Source organism: Chamaea fasciata, unplaced genomic scaffold (genome assembly GCF_029207755.1).
Source record: "Chamaea fasciata isolate MVZ Bird 193981 ecotype frontalis unplaced genomic scaffold, bChaFas1.0.hap1 SCAF_2, whole genome shotgun sequence".
In the NCBI taxonomy this organism is placed as follows: Eukaryota; Metazoa; Chordata; class Aves; order Passeriformes; family Sylviidae; genus Chamaea; species Chamaea fasciata.
Window position 1 is genome coordinate 42299139 of NW_027094087.1, and position 19664 is coordinate 42318802.

Genomic DNA, 19664 nt, shown 5'->3' on the forward strand with positions numbered 1-19664 from the left:
TGGGGTTTTTTTTTCCATGAAACTTCTGCAGTAATTAGTCTGGGAGGTAGCCAGGAAGCCTCTTTGGATTTTATGCAATCTAGCCTTGTAGGATTTATTCTAAACTTGAAGGATTTTTGCTACAAAGTGTGATGTTTTATTTAGAACACACTTCTTTGCAGTACAAGCTGTCGTACAGTGTGTCTGGCAACAGAGCAAGTGGGCCAGAAACATTCCAGTGCAAACCATGTAAACACATGTGAGCCCCCCAGATGAAGCTGTTGTTCTCCTGGGTGAACTCATTAGTAGTCAAGGTGAAGTTCATAAAAAGTGACTAAAAATTATGCATTTTTATAATGTATGAAGGAGGGGGGCAGAGGAAGTTTCTGTACTTTGGAGACTGTTTTCAAGCATGAGAACTCCATTTTTAGCTGATATGTCATTGACTCAGTGCCCTTCTGGATAAAATACACTTTCCTCAGTATGTAAAGTGAGCTTCCTAAGGATGGACACACTATAGACAGAAACAAGACTGTGTCTGTCTTGTTGAAGAAGACAGAGAAGAAGTTTGTTGTATTCTGGGTTGTGGAGAGCTTCCTCTATTTTTACCTTGGTATTTATTATTAGAAATAGACTTATTATTAGAAATAGAATTATTAGCACCCAGCAAAGTCTTCACCAGTCACCTGAAGTGACTTCATATAGTTTTGTCCTTTCTTTCCATCTTTCAACATTGTAATAGAGCAGAGCTAACAGAAATTGTAAAAAGTAGATTATTGCCCCAGTTCTGCATGCAAAATGCGTCTGGATGCGTGAACATTTCCTTTGTTGGATTTCTGGGATTTAGTTTGCTTTGAACAGTCAGGTGGAGAACCTCAGCCTTTTTCTTTTAAAGGGCAGAGATCTACAGTGAAAGGTGGAGATGCTTCTACGATGCTAAGTTCTGGTTTGATATTACCTTCATCAAACTGCGGGTTGTCACTGAGCCAAAATCTGCAGAGGAATTACAGCACGTAGGCTGAATTTAGTGGTGTTAGAGGTAACTTGTGAGATTTGACAAGTAAGTTCTCTTGAACCCAAATACAATCCTACATGACTGTCTCTTAGGAGAATTGTAAGACCCTCTTGATCCTTCCTGATATTCGTGATGCTTTGAAGAGGCAGTAATGGACTGAAATGCTAAGTTAGAACTACAAAATTGGAGGCTTTCAAAGCACTGTTCTGTAGCTTGAGAGAAGCTGGGGGTTTTGTGCCCTGTGACTCCCCAACTCTGCTGTGATTTTAACCTTTTATTAAGGGATATTTTTGTTGCTTAATTATGTGGTATGTGCTTATGCTCACAGGACTAAAGTTCTGTTAAATTTTACTTCATATCTAGCCTTGCCCTCACTCTACTAGTGGAGTACAGAAATGTAAAATGTCAGTGTGTTATGGAGATTAGAAGTGGAAAAAATCTTAGTACCTCTGACACTGTGACTGAAGTCAAGTCTTACTTATTAGGGTCGTCAGTCAAGTGTGACATTTTGTTCCAAGATTTTCTTCTAAAGAATGCTTGGCATTGAGTACAGCTTCATCTTGGGCACATAGAAATTAAAATACCCTTCTGTACTGAGATGGGGAACTGAGCTCACCCAAAACAGGCATCCACTTTTGATCCGTGAGGTGACTCCTACCGGTGGAGTCAGTCAAAGCTACTTCTGAGCCAACATAAAACTTTTGAACTGCGTGGAACAGGTGACCTGTTCTTGAGACCTTTTGTGGCAGTAGAGCCATTTCCCAGGATGTCCTCTGAGTTGGAGAGGTCTGGGCAGTGTTGTTGCTATGACATTTAAACACCTGTAAATGATTATGCAGTTACTGAGATGAAGATTCTCTGGTTGTACTAGTTTGTTTAATATACTTCAAGTGATTTTTATGCCACCTTTGGGTATGAGTGCAAGATGGACGATGCAAATAGTTATGTGTCTATTCCATGGGATAGCTGGATAAACAATACTTGCTTAGAGTTAGAATGGCTTACCAAACTGGGGTCCTAGGGTTGTTTGGGTTTTATTTATATTTGGGGATTGTGTGTGTTGTGTGTTTGTCATTGGCATGACTCTTGTAGACTCTCATTCTTGAATTGTAGGCCCATAATATGACTTGATTATGATCACATTTCATGGTGGAGGCTTTTGGTGGGGGTGGTGGGGAGAGATGAGAGAGGGAATGATTTTGTTCCATCCTAAAGCTAAACTTGTTTCATGGGAAACATTGCAAAGTATATTGAGAGCTGGGTAGCTCTTAGACTGATGAAATAGCAGGCACTTGGGCACCCTGTCAGTTGTATCTCTATAGCACTATGGTACTAAGAGTATTCGGGTATAATGCCGGATATTTGAGATCACCCCATGAGAGTGACTGTGGGGGAAGCAGAGAATCAAAGGCTGGAAAGGACCTCAGAGTATCTCTGTTCCAACCTCCTGCCCACAACAGGGTCAGCTTTGAGGTCAGGCTTCTCAGGGCTTCATTCACTTGAAACCTCCAAGTGTCTCTCAGCAATCTGTGCCATTGCCTGACTGTCCTCTTGGGAAAAAAATTTTGCCTCGTATCCAGACTGAACCTCTCCTGTTTAAGTTTTTGCCTGTTGTTTTTCCCCTTCCTGTCCTGCAGTGCTGTAAAGACTCCATCTCTTGACTTTTCAATGACAGACCTGTAGGCACTGGAGGTGCTGTAATGTCCCTCCAAAGCTGTCCCTGCCTGGAGCTGTACAAGCTTGTCTCCCCCAGCCTTGGCCCCATCATGCCAGTGGCCTCTGCTTAACTCTTACATTTGTTGGTGTCTTTTGTGTATTGCTGGGGCCCCAAACTAGGCAGTGGCTAAATATGGCCCAGAGTGCTGAGGAAGATAATCCCTTCCCTCAATCTACTTACTGGCTCTGTGTTCATGTAGCCCAGAGTGCTGTTGTCTGTCTTTGCCTCCTGCTGGCTTTCAGCCAGCTTGCTATTCTCCAGGACCTCAAGGGACATTTCATAATGTGTATCTGCTATTCTTCTCCTTTCCAATTCTAGTTATCTCAGATTGGTGTTTGAGATACAGAAGCTCTAACATGCCCATCAGCAAAAGAAAAAGGAATATACAGTAGCAAACCACTTTTGGTGACATAAGGCTCAAGCCTGTTGTCCCTCAGAAATAAATAAATGTAGGCTTTTGAGGTGAATGAGGAGTAGATGCCAACCCAGGGTACCACTAGAAAGAAAAGCAGCAACCTGAAATCAACATCATGGTGGAACGTACTTTAAAACATACTTTAAACTGCAACAACTAAACTTGAAAATACATTACTTGGTTTGGTGGTTTTTTGGGGGGTTTTTTTGTAATCTAATGATCCACATAAACAAAGTATTATATCCAGCCTGCTTGCATTAATGTTTCTGTTTTGTTTTTTTCTTCAGCACACCTTTCTTTATAATTGGAATATACATTTTAAAGTGTTTGCAATATACCAGGTTGCAAATATCCATTAGCTTGCAAAACAAAGATTGTGAAGGGAACTACCTTGGGTTTATATTTTGCTCTGAAAGTATGGTGATTTATTTTAAATAACACAACTTTCCCTGCAGCCGTATCTGCAGCTTTGTTGTAGACAAGCAAAGCAAACCCTCAGCTTTAGATAAAGAGGTGACGTTTAAAGCTTACTCTTGATTTCTTTGAGCCTCCAGCAACTGTTAACCTTTCAGATTGATGCATGTTTTGCTATACGACTAAAAAGATCATAGAGTCACAAGAAATTCAAATAGTTGATGTTTATTTACGGGAAGCTTCATTTATATTTTGAGACAGATCTTGCAATAATTTTGCTGTTTTATGTGATTATAGTAGTACTCTTGCTCTTCCAAGGAAAGCTGTGGTTAGTTTTAGGAGGGGAAGCTGCTGTCTAGTTTAAAATAAACTGGATGAAACAATTGGCAGTGAATGGGTACGTGGGTGTGTTGTTGGAGGGAGTAGGAAGCTGCTTTGTGGAAGTGATGTGCATTAGATAAAATCCTGCAAGCTGAGAACATGAGCATGTGGGAAACCCAAACTTCATCCTCACCCCATCATTCTCAATATAGAGAACATCTTTTAGAACATGAATGAGTCTCTTCATGTTAAAGAGCAAACTTCAAACATTGAGTCTAGGGGCTTTCTGTAGTTGTAGGTTCAAGCTACTTCTGGAGAGTTAATGGCAGATTGCTAACAAAGTGAAATCTATTTGTCTTTAGACTTGTATCAGCTGCATGACTTAAAATCAGGAAAAGCTGAAAAACTGGCTACAGAAGAAAAGTGTCTTGAGGGTTCCTTAGTGAGAAGATGTGCGTATAGCATGAAGCTGGAACATTTTCTAAAGCTGTAAAAAAACCCACAGCTACAAGTTCACATGAGTGAAACCATGTAAAAACACAAACTCCGGCTCTGAGCAGTGGGTGGATGCTGTGGCCAAATGGCTGCTCCGCAGCACCTGCTGGCTCTGGGTGTCCTGCTGTCAAGTCTTCAGAATTTTGTATTTCAGTCTCTCCAAATCCATAACTGCTGTCAACTTCTCAACTGAATTGTATAATTGTAATGCCCTTTCTTTCAACGAACTCACAAACATTTATTACTAAGATTATCACTTGTAGATGAGAATCTTTTTCTCATGTGTCTTTCTTTCCCACAAGTGGACCTTGAAAGCTTTTCTGATCTACGGACATCCAACTTGCTGGGGAAAGTCTTTCCTAAAGAAAACGGGAGGCTGGAATTCTAGTCCTTCTCCCTAAATAAAAATGAGTATGTGACTTCTTTGTTTAGGTTGAGTTTTTTTCTAAGCACACCTAATGGTAAATGAGATTTTTGTAAATTCTGAATTGTTGATAGAACATATCATCCTAAGCTAGGTATGTTCTTCCTGTTCACTGAGATGCTATAACAACCTCACTGGAAGTAAAGTTTCACTTATGAGAGGTCTATTACATTTTGATATAAAAAGATATTGGCAGAAATTAGGTCTTCTGGCTCTACAGGTTTATGAGTAGTGGATATTAGTTGTAAATTGTGGAAATAATCTTTTTTAAGCATTAAAATACTGTTTTCTTCACAGAAAATCTTTATTGAACTCCTCTAGAGGATCACTTGTGGAGGTACATGGAAACAGAGAATCCTGCCCTCCAGTCCTACTTGTTTAAAGATTACTGTAAATTATCACCTGATTCAGCTTCTCAGTTTATCCTGGATGTAAATGGCTTAATGCCATCTGTGTGTTCACAGAAGTGAACTGTTGCAAGAACCACAGAGCACAGCACTGACTTCCATCTCTGTTCTTAGCAGATGACAGAGTTTATAAAGGCTGTCTGCCATAAACAAAAAATAAACTTTTTACCTTATGAACCAAGAGAGCAGCATAGATTCCCTGTACTTTTGTTTGAGCTGGTAGTCTTGACTCTAGATCTTAAATCCCTCTCGTTGACAGAGTCAGGTGGGATTCGATTGCTTTGTGCCTCTGTGGAGTAAACTGCTTTTGAGGCCATGGCCTTCCTATGGACCCAGTTATTATCTGGGCCTGTGCTGTAAGGAACTGGCTGATGAACTTGCAGCGTGAGCTCTTTCTCTCCACGCAGAAGGGCTTTGGTATTGACTTCTATGGCATCAGGTCTTCAGCTGTAAAGTTTCTTTCTATAGTCTTACCCACACACATTTTAATTAAAAGGGAGAGAGCAAGGAAAATTTATTCTTGTAATTTCAAGTGTGGGCTTTTGAAGAGATTAAAAAAAAGGCCCTTTTAACCACTTGTCATGCTTGTTGTGTCACTTAGTTTTTTGGGTTTTTTTCCAATCAGTATCTTCCTTTCAGTTTAGCCTTCTGCATAGAAGACAAGGGTCTCTGAACAGCTACGGTGATGCTCTAATTTTTAATGAACATTGAAAACAGATTTATAATTTATAATTGGCTGGAGCTGGTAACTGTTCTTAAAGAGATAGTATCTTGATGCTTCTATCATGCCATGCTTGTATGAGCCATTTCTGGAGTTGGAGCAAGTGGAATTTCTCTTCACTTTAAAGTAGTAATAATGAAACAGTGTAATCTTCAGCAAGGACCTTGGTCAGAATCAAAAAGGAGCTGACCTCAGAGGCTGAGACTAGCATGTACTTTTAAAGGGGGTTGATTTGACAGCTTCTGGCACTTCTGGTGTGTTCCTTACACTGATGCCCTTATGGGTCAAATTTTGTGGTGGAGCTTCCTTTGTTCAAGTTGATGTTAAAATGCTGAGACTCAGCTGTGAGAATCTTTCACAAACTGTATCTTTTAAACAGCAAATTATTAGACTGGAGAAGGGGAGCAGGTTACATCCCCTCCAGTTTTTGTCTATCTCCTGTGCTCACTGCCATAGAAGACCTATCAAAAGCTGTAGCAGGAAGTGTTTGGAGCCTGCCTCTTGTGTTCATTAATGAACCAAAGTTAGCATCTCTCTGCCCTTGCAAGCAGGTGTCACTGCAGCCAGCACCAATTACAGCTGTATTCAGGGGACAGCAACATGATTCAGCCAGTCAAAAACAATATAAGTGAAGGAAGCTTTCACAGTTCAGGGATTATATATTTTTAGCAAGCTGTATGTGATATAATCCAACAAGATAGCTGCATTTTTCTGAACTTAAATGCTTGTTCTGTTTCTGTCAGCAGGCAGTAGCACAATATAAAAGTTGCAAGTTACAAAGAGGAAAGAATATGAGAAGATGGTAGGGCAAGGAGATTTTTATCCCATTGTTGCTGATAGGTCACACAGAAGAAAATAGGTTTGAAGTTCTCTGGATTTCTAAATTAGTGACAAAAGAGGTCAGATTTCTTAAGGCCTTCAGTACTTTTCAGCATGCAGTGCTAAGGAAAAATGGGCTCCTAAATAATTTCCTAACAGCAGAACTTTCATTCAGGCCTTTGTGTGTAGTTTGTACCAGTACAGAGCTTGAAACTGTGATCTTGTTCCCTTTAAGTGTTGGATTAAGTTGTTGCGGTAGCAGACCTGTGTAGCAGTGTCCTGTTTTCTGGCAGCAAGTAAAAATGTTTTACTGCCTTTTACAGAACATGAAGTACAGTTATTTGAGAAGTCTGCATCTTTTAGTCAGGTGTCACTTGTATATGAATACTTACTTTTAGAAACTTAAAGAGGTGGTGACTGGGGACAGTCTACAGTACACAGGGTTATATTTATGAAGTTTCTACATGAATTCTTTCTGTTCTCTGCTGGAACTATCTAGTAATCATAATGAACATTAACCATATGACACAAAATCACAGAACCAATGGGCAGCCTGGTCAGCTGTATTTTAGGAACTCTGAATTCAAGAAGTGTTTGGGCAATGCTGTCAGGCACGTGGTGTGACTCTTGGGGTGTCCTGCACAGCACCAAGGGTTGGACCCAATGATTCCTGCTGGTCCCTTCCAACTCAGCATATTTTATTATTCTATGATATGTATTATGCATATTACGATGAAGAGAGGACTTTTAACAGCAGAGTGAACTGAGTGTCTCTTGAAGCTGCTGCTTGGGAGTTGCTGTGAAACAGACAGGTGTTTGAAGAAGACAAGAAGCCTTTGAAAATGTCTAGATACTTTTTCAAGCTTTCTCCCTTATTTCTGTATTATAATTCAAGTTTTTTACTTCTCTGAAAAAAGACATTGGTAGCATGGTCTGGTCAAAGTATCTGCTCAGGCTGAAGTGTGAAGTGTGAAAACCTTATGATTTTCCATTTTGGTTTTATTGACATGATATTTTTTCTTAATATATTTATCTTATATTTCCACAGATGTTTATTTCAAGAGCAATTTTAAAAAACTGAAGTATCCCTTTTTTTTTTCTATCTGTAAAAAAAGTCTCAATTCTATTTCTACAGCACTAATATCACCTGTGAAGAAGAGGTCACCAGTGATCAATATATTAAGGCTCTAGCAGCACAAACCAAACCATCACCATGAAACACTTCCTGAGGTAACTGTCCTGTATTTTCTCAAAAGTGTTGAATTATTCTAATTACTTTTATGCTGCAGTGAGCTAAGTGATTTAGCTGTTATAAGTATTACAGAAGGTATAAACTAGTTTATACTAGACTGCTTTCTGTTCACCTAGATTTCACTGTTTAATTAAAGCTATTTTAATTTAAATTTTCTTTTGTGGTTCTTTATAGAAGCAAAGAATGTGGGAAGTGTCTTGTGGGATTGGAGCAGTGATGTATCAAATCAGTAGTGCCTGATATGTCAGGGGAAAAGAGAAGAAATAGTAACAAAGAACAATGCTTGAAAAATGTTGGGTTTTTTCCTTCCTGCTCTTGTCCACTGTCTGGATTTTTGGTGTGTTGTTTGTGAAAGCAGAGGTGCTTGCTGAGGATGTGCAAGTGTTTTTGAAGCTGATCATGGTCAATTTGCAGGAGAAATGTCAATTACTTGCTCCTATGTATGACTTGCAGTTTTTTCTCTATAAAACAAGTATAAAATGGGTGACTTGCAGACAACAGATGTAGGTGCAGAAAGCCCATGTTGTAATTGTTCTGTAGTTGGTGGAGGCAGTTGAGCACTTTTCAGAACTAATACAGATCAAGAGCTCAATTTGTGTATAAACCAAAGAAATCATATTCTGTCTGTATGGGAGGAAACTTTTCAAGAGGAGTAAAACATATGCTTCTGTATAGAGCATCTGTCACTATATTTTTCTCCCTTTTTAGACTGTTTATAGCAAAGAATCTTACACACTATGGATATCAGCATCATTACCTCTAGGCTGATCATCTGCAATGATTTTGCTGCCAAGACAGACATAGCTTAAACATTTCTGTGGAGTGTCTGGGCCAGCTTCCTCATGTATCTTGAACCAGCTGCAAAAGGGCTCTGTAAGCAGGACATAGGCAGATAGAAAGTATAAAGCAACTGTTTGTTTGCTAGCATCCACAAAACACAGCCAAGGCTGAACTGAGCCTTGATTTAAACATTAGTGTGCTTACCACCTGATAGGCACCAGGAGGGAAAGAACTGACCCTTGCAGCTCTGTGGCCCAGGTCCTGGGTGGTCCCAAGTCTTCCACCAACTCCAGTTGTACTGGTCCAGTGACCTGAAAGTTCACAACTAGCCTAACTAACATCCCTGCACTGCTTTTTCCCTTTACAATTTTTTAACACCTCATGTCAGAGCCTTTATTCTGGGATGCTGCTAATTATTTCCTTCTCAACAGTCCTGCCTCTATAATTTTTACCTTTTTTCTCTTTAAAAAACACTTTTACCCTTTTTTCTTCTTTCTTCTTCTGACCCAAGGTCACAAATTGATGCCATATGGGATTTGGTTCATGAGTCCTTCATAAAGTGGACTCTCATCCTGTGAGGGGTGGGAGCCTCTGGCTGGGATCATGGAAGGTGTTACACTTGCCCCCGTAATGGTCTGGTATTTTCTGAACATAAAGTAATTTTGCTTCCTCCTGATGGAGAAGCTGAGCTGTTAACAACTTTCAAGCTGCCAGCTCTCTTCCTGTTAAACTACCTCTTCTGCTCACCTTTGCTCTCCTGGCCCCTTGATGATTTTTCCAGTTTGGAGAAAGAGTGCTGTTTTGAATATGTGGATTCCTGAGGCTATAATGGAGAAACTACCTTCTACTTCTCTTCATGTTGTTCCTGAAGGCAGTGAATCCTAAAAGATTTTAAAAGTCTCAGTGATGCTAGATTCTCTTAAGCAGTCAAGGTAGGTCTTCTGAAAAACAATTGCCTATCTGGACAGGATAGCCTAGGACTTTGTTATGGAAAGTCCAGTATTCCAAATGCTGAAAAGGAAGTTGGATTAGGGGATGGGATGGGGGGAGGGTACAGAGCACCAAAAATATGAACACACTGTTGAAATAGGAAAGCTATTTTTATTTACTTACAAGCATCTGGATTTTCTTACATTATGCTAATCCTTTGACATGAACTGATAAGAGTACTATCCTCTCCATATTTTGTAAATACAGACGAAACCAGAGAGATTAAGAAGCAAAAATTTTCCAAGGAAAGCACTTACTGGGGATAATGAGTTCTACTTTATGTGTTGCAACCTGCAGTTGCAGGTTTGTGTGATGGGGAGTAAGGCAATGAAGTGTGGAACTGCAGGGACAAACATGTGCAAGACAAGGATATTAAGCCTTCCAGCTTGAAAATTGGCTGGAAAATAAGTTAATATATATTGTATCCCCATGTTTTTTAGCAATAGCAGCACCACCTGGGAGCTCAAATCATCTTCAACTGTTTGTGAAGATTAAATGCAGAGCCAAAATGCAGAATTCTGATGCAAGGACTGCTTAGTGGCACAGTGTTTTCGTTGTTGCACAGCATGGAACAGACGCCAGAATAGCTGCTGCTGATGACATAGATTATCTCTGTGTTTAAAACCAATGACTTTAGTCTGCACAAACTGCAGGTAATTTTGTTGATCGCAACATGGAAAATGCCGTAAAACAGACATTAAGAAGAACGGGGCTTTCATCTCTGAAGTTACGATAACCTTCACTTTGCTTTCTAAGTAGCGACAATATGTTACCTGTAGCAACTTCATGCAGCAGATATTCACCTGGAGACCCAAGGAGGACTTTGAAGAGTGGATCTCAAATTCAGCTTGTTGTAAGTGTTTAGTGAGGTTGAAAGACAGCTCTGGAAATCAAGTCCTAACCCATTTCTCAGAGCAGGGTCAGCTATAGCAGGTTGCTCAGGGCTGCATCCAGACACATTTTGAGCACCTCTAAGGATGGAGATTTGCAGCCTTCCTGAAAAACCTGTTCCAATTCTTTAGAATCATAGAATTCCTTAGGTCGAAAAAGACTTTTAAGATAATTTAATCCAAGTATGAATTCAACATAGTCAAGTGTACTGCTAAAACATGTCGCCTGAATGCCATATCTTTGTTTCCTTTAAATATCTCCAGGGATGGCAATTTCACCACTTCTCTGCGCAGCCTGCTCCAATGCTTGACAATTATTTTTGTGAAGAAATTTTTAATGATTTTCGATTTATACCTTCTCTGGCACAAATAGAAGCTATTTTCTCTTGTGTTGGGAAAAGAGAATGACCCCAACCTTGCTACAGCCTCCTTTCAGGCAGTTGTAGAGAGTGATGAGGTCTCCCTGAGCCTCCTTTTCTCCAGCATAAACACCCCCAGCTCCCTCAGCTGCTCCTCACAACACTTGTGCTCCAGACCCTTCCCCAGCTCCACTGCCCTTCTCTGGACACGCTCCAGCCCCTCAATGTCTTTCTTGCAGGGAGGGGCCCAGAACTGAACACAGGATTTGAGGTGTGGCCTCAGCAGTGCCCAGTACAGGGGGACGGTCACTGTCCTGGTCCTGCTGGCCACACCATGGCTGATCCAGGCCAGGATGCCATCGGCCTTCTTGGCCACCTGGGCACACACTGGATCATGTTCAGCTGCTGTTGACCAACCCAAGTCCTTTCCCACCAGGCAGCTTCCCAGCCACTGCCCCCAGACTGCAGTGCTGCCTGGGGCTATTGTGACCCCAGTGCAGGACCTGGCACTTGGTCTTACTGAACCTCATACAATTGGCCCTGACCCTTTGATCCAGCACGTCCAGATCCCTCTGCAGGGCCTTCCTGCCTCTAGTAGGTCGTAACTCCCACACAAATTGGTTGGAGAAAGAGTCTGTCTATTAAACAGTCCGGTAGCTGAAGTAACCCTAAATTCCTAAATCCCTAAATTTAGACTCTTATTCAAGGCAATGTCCATATGAAAAGAATTTTCTTTTTCAGCTTAGTCTGATATGAATTATTTCTGACATCTGAAATATTACTTATGAAAAAATAAAACTGTTTCTCAGTTAAATACTTAATCTTTCAAGGCTTTCACTTTTTTGTTGTAAAGGGGTTCTGATAAGTCTGTCAGCAACACTTCTACTTAGACTGTAATTTATCTTAAACATCTGAAATAATAACTTGAAGAACCAACTGTAGTAGACAGGTTTTTTTCAGTAAATCCTAGAATTCTGACGTCTTCTCTTGCTCTACTGCAAAGAAATCTGTAAGCTCTAGCTGATTTTAAGTGTATTGGAGTTATCAGATAAAATGAAAATCAAATCAGCAAATAGCAAGAGTGGTAAATGTATGGAAAGCTGCTGTTGAAAACTATTCTTATGTCTTCCATAGTTGCCACAGTGAGTTGCTCTCACGTCTAAATGGAGAGATAAGTTGGATTTCAGTTGTCAAGTCTGCAAAGGCACAGAATGAAAGCAATTTCTTGTGTTTTAAAGGAGGTAATAGCAGGTCTGCCTGTGGCAGAAATGGTGATCGGTACCTCGCTTCTTGGTTGACCTTGTATACACACTGTAATTTATGCAGATAAACCAAAGATAGTCAAGTTAATGAGCTCCTAACAGGGTTGTATCACTTGCTTACTCACCCATTTGGACAACTTATCAGCCATGACTAGTGTGTCCTTGACTTCTCAAGCGATAATTAGAATTCTCAGAAAGGAAGTACTGATGTGTAATGTACTCTTTTCTAAGGTGAGTATGTCCTTCAGGAAAAATAGTTGTGTAAAAATCTTCAGTATCCATAGAACCTGAAACGACACACAGGAAATAAAATGATGTGTAAGTATGCTCAGTGACTTTTATTTCATTCTTTTAAACTAGTGGGTTGTGGGGGGTGAGTTTTTTGGTTTGATTTAGGGTTGGGTTTTGTGTTTGTTTTGTGTTTGGGGTTTTTTTGGTAGGGCTGAGCATTTTGGCTTTGTTGTTGTTGTTTTGTGTGGTTTTGTTTGCTTGTTTTTGTTTCAGGGATTTGCTTGCTTTCACCCCAGTTTCAAATCCAGTAACTAGCCTTGAGTATCTAGATGAATAATATAATTGTAATCTGGATGTATAATATAATTTGTACCTAGAGTAGCTGTGTTTGTTGCTAGCTTTGAAAAGACAAAGGTTCTGAAATTACTGAGGGAGGGAATAAGCACCTTCCTTTTTATTAGTTTCAGAAATGTTACACAATTACCTCCCTTCAGGAAGTAATTCATGTTGCGTTAGACATACGTCTTGCTATTAAGGTGAACAGATTACACAGGAAGGAGCTTCACAGAAATATTAGCCAACTTTGGGAAGTTTTGCACAATTTTGCTTCTGACAGTTTATCATGGAGAAGGCTGTGCTTATCTCCTAGAGCCAGTCACCTTTAAATAAAAAGCCAGATTTCATGAAAATGTGATGCCATACTGTCGTTGGAGAGAGATGTAAATTCTATTAGCCATAGCATTTGCCGTTTTAATGACACTGTCCCAGCATCAGCTGGGCTAGTCAAGAGCAAACCTGGAAAGCCCTTGTTGAAAACCACTTACATCCTTCCCTTTGCAGTGCTGGAGTGTGGAACAACATGCTCAGTGCTCTCTGCTGGTTGCTGCCATGTGCTTTCTTTCCCCAGGCAGAGCACCACATGCTGTGGAAAGTAGAAGCACTGTCTCTGCTGCAGCAGTACTCTCACTTTGTGCTGGCTTTGGCTCTAAATCTCTCCCTGTTATGCAAGGATTTGAGCAATTGTAGAAACCCCCTTCTTTGTCTTCTGCATCATGGAAGAGAGCGTTCCAGAATCTCTTCCGAGCCCCATTATTGCTGATGGAGATTGGTCACTTGATTGGTTTTGCCATGTAGCATCTTTGGCAGGGGAACTGAATGTTGATTTGACATCTTATTATACAATTTTTTCTTTGTTATACATAATGTTCATAATGAACTGTTTTAATGCATGTATAAACACAAATATGCAGGTCTATACAGCTGCTTGGAATATAGAAGGGGAAAGGAACTTGGATTGAAATAGGAAAGAGTAGAGTGTGAGTCCCTGAGAATACCTTCATTTCTGTAATGCTTCTGTTCTTAGGTCTCACCTCAGGACTGAAATAATGCTGTGCATGACCACATAAACTATTTTCTGTGCTGAGAAACCTGCAAACCCAAGCAGGTGGGGTAAAAACCCACAAGACAAACAAAGAAGAATAACAAACTAAAGGGAAAAAAAACACAAAAAAACCACAGAGGAGACTGAATGGGGAGGAGGTTTGGAGTTTAACTCTAAAACAAACCAGAAATTAATGCCACTGTGCCACAGTCAGAGCACTTGGCTGTGCTTTTGGGGGGTTCCTGTTCATGATACACTGCATTTTGTTTCACAGTGCATAGGGGCTAGCATAAAACTTGCCTGGCATAATCACTGGTGTGCTTTTATTACAGGATTTCTGCAAGCAAGATTTCCCATTTATAAACAGCTTGTGATACTTTTTGTCTTTCATGTTACAAATGGAAGGTTTCAACCATTGTAAGCTTGAGATGGATGAGTGGTAGGAAACTGAAGGTACCCACAAAGGCTAACTTTCTTCTCTAAGCTACCTAGGCAAAATTAGTGTGTGTTTGGTTTATTAGTAATAGCTGCTAAGCATATTTTACTGAATCATAGAAGTGTGTGTTTGTGTGCTGTAGTGTCATGTTTTTAATAGATGCATTTTTATTAATCTTTGTGCAAACCACAGTCAAAGCAGAACTTTAGTGGAGAAGTGGTTGCAATGATATGGTCACAGCTCTATCCCGTTTGGAGTTTTTCCTTTGATTTGCAGGTCTGTCATTAAGCCTAAGGCAAAAATATGTAATTCAAATGCACCTGATACCTTCTGTCCTCTAGCTCCCCAGAACTTGTCTGCAACACACAGTATTCAATTATCCACAATATAGTGCTCAAAACGTTTTTTAATGGAATGGATTGTCATGTTTCAGCATTGGCAGCAACTAAGTACAGGCATGCACTTTCATGAAGGACATGTGGTTTTAGAGGAGCTATCTTGCTCATTAGAAGGAAATCTTACATGGACTGTTTACATGAAGCTAAGTCAGTCTTTCCTCTCGTCTTCCAAATAAATGAGCTCTCTGTACTTTTTTGCTTCGAAAGAGACCTAACATTTGGAAACAAAACAGACCAAAAGGAAGCAACTCTAATTTCTACTACAAATACATGATGAAAGTTCAGGACTTTGTTTTACCATACTCCACCTCCTAGTTAGGTGTCTTCCTGTACTTTTAGCCTGACTATAGAGCTGAATTGTGCTGATGAAACTAAGGAATGGCTATAGGTTATATTTGAATTCTTTTTCTTGGTCTGGTGGAGGTGTCCCTGCCCATGACAGCAGGTTTGGAACAAGATAATCCTTAAGGTCCCTTCCAGCCCAAATCATTCTGTGTTGATTATTCTACTTCAGACTGTTGGAAACTTAAAGAATGGCTGCTTGATGATGGCCTTGCCTCCTGGTACCTGGTGTTGTTCTTAATACTGAAGGTGATAACCTTCTGTGAAGCACAAATTAACTCCTCACAGTAGTGTATTCTGGCATGTCTTGAATCAGAGATTAGGGAGTACCCAAATACTCTGATGTCACACGTGAAACTTCTTTCTTGTTTAAAGCTTGGTCCATCATGGGACTGGTTCCTCATTCTTTAGGTGCCAATTTGTATCTAAAATAGAGGCTTGCTGTTGAATAAAACCAAGGACGTTTGCCTGCATGCAGGCATTTGGGAGTACTAAGTGAATTAACTAAAAGTCTGAAGATAAAGTGGATGCTTTTAAAGCATTTTAAATACTTGTGTGGATGTTTGCCATTTAGACATAAAATGTCTTCAGTTCCCATAGCTTAATCCCCCTTCAAAGATGATTAAGCTGAAGCCAACATAAAGCAGATTAAACTCCTGTGTGGACGTTAACACGCGTTAATTCATCTTCCCTTCCTTGAACATCCTTCTACACCATGCCCTTCAGGAAGTTTTTAGGAAGTGATGGAGCTCTTAAAGCTTTAAATACATACGTATACATATTTATAACTGATTTGAGTATCTGGAATTCAGTGTTTTGAAATAATCACTGCAGTCCATTGAAAAGGATAATGGAACCTCCTAAGAAATAACTGTCCTTTGAAAGCATCAACAGCAGAAAATAATGGGCCAATTATGAATATGTATACACACTGGCTCAGAACATAATGGACCAAATTATTTATGAATATTTATTGGCAAGCTAGCATATCAAAGTTGTAATGATGTTTTCACATAATATAATCACAGAACATGATCACAGAGAGGTTGAGATTGGAAGACACCTGCAGACATCATCTAGTTCATCCCCCTGTTCTAGCAGAACCACCTGTAGCCAAGGACCACGCCCAAATGGCAATGTTCCTAATGCTAGTTCTTTGCAATTTGTCTTTGATGAGATGTGTTTCTGAACACAGGGACTGTGGGTGGATCCATGTGTATCCCAGGAGGCTGACAGATAGTTGGGTAATGTGGCAAGATCCGTGCTATCATAGCCATAGAAACAAGAAAGATAAATTATTTCTAAATAAGTTTTTTCCCATTAAAATATGGGTTTGGGATGTGTTATGTAATTTTGATAGCAATATGTGGGCTTTGGTAGCAGCTGTAATGCTAACCAGGTTTAAAATATTTTTCAGGCTTTTGTAGGATCTCAGCTGAGCCTGGGAGGGACCTTAGCAGGCCTCCAGTTCAACCTCCCTCTCACAGGAGAGTTAGCACCAAGGACAGATGGGGCTGCTCATGGCTTCTTCCAGTAAAGGATTAAAAAACTGAGCAAAGAGACTGCACAGCCTCTCTGGGCAACCTGTGCCACTACCTGACTGTCCTCAAGGGGAAAAAGCATCTCCTTACAAGGCTGATTCTCTTGTGTTTCAGCTTAGGGCTGTTGTCCCTTGTCTACTGGCCCTGCTGTACCATCAAGAGCCCAGCTCTGTTTTCGTCAAGATCTTCCCACAAGCACTGGGGGCTGCTCTTAGATCCCCCTGAATCTTTACTTCAGGTGGAACAAGCCCAGCTTTCCTGGCTTCTCATCACAGGGTTTGTGCTCCAACCCTACCATCTTCACTGAAATACATCCAGTTTATCGAAGTCTGTCTTCTGTTGCTGTGGCTCAAAACTACTTGCAGTAGCTACATAAGGGCTTTCTTGGCTTACTGTCGGTTCTGTACTTTGAGAAATGGTGCAGCATCAGTGCTGTGTAACAGCTGGTCTTGGGAAGAACTGGCAGTCCTCAGGACAGGTTCTTAGAAGCCTCTTCTCCTGAAAGGGGAGAAGCCTTGATTGCCTTAATTTTCCCACTTAGGGACATGACATGAATGCTGTCAGGATGTCAAGTTTGTCAGGATAACCAGGCACTCAGCTTGGAGCAGATGGCTGCTGAGGCAAAACTAAGCCAGGGTGTAATGTCTTGGATTCTCAGGGTGAGCTGTACTCCCTTCTCGTGTAGTCCTGTTTCCCCAAAGCATTGGTAGGAGCTATACAGCCTTTTATGTTAAGAGGACAAAGAATTTTCTGTAAGTCCTCTTTTGAAAACTCTGGAGTTGACTTATTCTGTGCTTTTAGTTTTGGTGCTTTGTGTATAGGTTGTTTTGTTGGCTAATACTAAAAGGCACAATTTAACATTTACCAGCATAAATGTTTGTAGTGTGATTGCTGCTTTTGCTTTAAAGGTGCTCTTAGGCAATGGGAATTTGGGGTGAGGAAGTACTTGCTGTTTGGGTGGTGACCATGTTGAAACAAACTCTGCTTCAGACTCTTATTTTCAGGCTTCTTCTTTTGCCAGGATGTTTTTCCAGGTATGCCTGTACTTCTACTGCAAATGCTTGTGGCGCTGCCTGAAATTCGTGGTCAGGAAACTAACGGGTCAATGCGAATTGCAAAGGATCTGTTACAATACCAAACCTGGAGCTGCCAGAACTATGAAAATAGGTAACTGCAATATACTTAGTCCTTCATGCCTTTGTAACTTTCTGCATGTGCTAAAATTTGTATGATATTGTTATTAGAAGTAAGTTGTTAAATTGATCCAATATAAACATGCTTGTTTGACATGATGCTTTCAAATACTGTTCCCTTACAGAGGCATCCTTGAAAGGTTCAAAAAGTAAGGTGAGTGAAAGATCTCATTATTGACCTTTTCTGTTGTGTCCTGTGCTGTTGGTTTGTTTTGTCTGCTGTTTACTCACCCCAAAAAATCGCTTTAAAAGTTTGATGTGATTTTACATGGAAGCCGTTTTCCACCGAGGAGGGTCTTGTGTTTGCAAGAGCAGTTGGTCTTGCAAAGTTGAGTAGAGTGTCCTGTGTTCTAGGGACAGGCCCATTGTGGCAATGATGGAATCAAGGGAACAACCTGCCATGGTGGAGATCACGAGAGTCAAGTGTTGTATTTTGGGTGTTCTTGGCTTGATGCCTCATCCTGTCAGAGAATATCTGTGATCTGCAGTCAGTCACTTGCAAATTTAGTAAAAAGAAGTCAGGGGTTTTGCCTGGAAAGCAACTTTCCCAACTTTGTTCCCTCTTTTCCTTTTAAATACAGTAATGGAGAAAAGCCTCTTTCACTTCATCCTTTTACTGTACCTGTGGTTGTGATAACCTGAGTTCTTCCTAAGGCATTTGTATGTATGTTGTTTAACATCCTTCTGCCTTTAAATTCTCTGTCACAAGAGTCAATGATGTTGAAAAGCTTACCTCAGCATTAGCAAAAATGGTGTCATGTAACTCTTAGTTTAGCATAGTACTTCCAAATGTATTTCTATCACAAACAGAAAGGCAGAATCTTATTTAAAAGCTTGCATTTAAGCAATTGTGCAGTCTCGAGACAAAGCACAAGAAATTTCATCCTCTTGAAGTTTTCAGGTGGCATGTTGGTTTTTGAATACTGAACCCTCAGGGGCATTTCTACAAATAGCAATTATGTGAAAGAAGAGAAAGAATGTTTTGCTATGTTACTGCAACATGTTGGGTGAGAGAATGTTTAATGAAGGCTAGAAATTCCGGTGTAATTAGGTGAATGGTCTGAAGCTGCTTCTTGATCTGCACTGAGGCCTTTGATCATCTTCACTGACAAATGCCACAGAAATGCAATAAACTGACTACAGGGGCGAAGGGACTTGAGTTCTTACAGGGCAAGTGCTCAGAATCGAATCAGTAGGGTTGAAGTTTGGGAAGATATATACATGTGTTGAGTTGTGTCTTCTGGGGTCTTAATGCAGAAGCTTTGAGGTATCAAATTTACCACTGTTAACTTCTGTTGAGTAATAGCTTCCATAGGAATTAACATGTGTTTGAAACCTCCTTTTAGCGGCTGCAAACATCAGTAAATGTTCACCCTGATGCTATTGAAAAAACAATAGATGACATCATGGAGCTGAAAAGGATTAATCCAGACATAAATCCACAGTAAGTTCACAGTTTTCTTAAAGAGCAAATGGGAATTACTGATTTCTTCAGTTCCTGGGTCCATGGAGAACTGCTTCTCCATAGTTATTGTGGCTTATTTGAAGATGTTCTATCTTTCAGCATAAAATTCTAATTTAAACTTTGCTGTCAAAAAGCTGATGTGAAAATGAATGATCTTTCATGGTGATTTAACAGGCAAATCTTGAGTCTTTTATCTGTCTTAGTATATTGTCGATGCATAGATTTATGGGGGTCTCTTCCTCAGGGATAAAACACCCACAAACCAGGGGTCCTGGAAGGGACACCAATGGCTTCTTTGAAAAGCTGTATATGGCCTTTTGAGTGGGGAAAAAATCATCCTGTTTTAGCTGATACAGACATATACTGGTTTGCATTTTAAAACTGCCTTTAATTATCCAAACAGAAGTTTTAATGATA

At 40.3% G+C, this 19664-nt stretch overlaps 1 protein-coding gene across 3 annotated transcripts in view; it reads left to right on the forward strand.

Annotated features, from left to right (window-relative positions):
• ELMOD1 (ELMO domain containing 1) overlaps positions 1 to 19664 on the forward strand; it is a 43153-nt gene that overhangs the window by 7517 nt on the left and 15972 nt on the right. For all 3 annotated transcript variants that reach the window (XM_066175783.1, XM_066175785.1, XM_066175784.1), the window contains exons 2-5: positions 7863 to 7957; positions 17611 to 17756; positions 17908 to 17936; positions 19129 to 19226. In XM_066175783.1, coding sequence (XP_066031880.1) covers positions 7941 to 7957; positions 17611 to 17756; positions 17908 to 17936; positions 19129 to 19226 — 290 coding nt within the window. In that variant the 5' untranslated portion in view covers positions 7863 to 7940. The remainder of the gene's footprint in view (positions 1 to 7862; positions 7958 to 17610; positions 17757 to 17907; positions 17937 to 19128; positions 19227 to 19664) is intronic.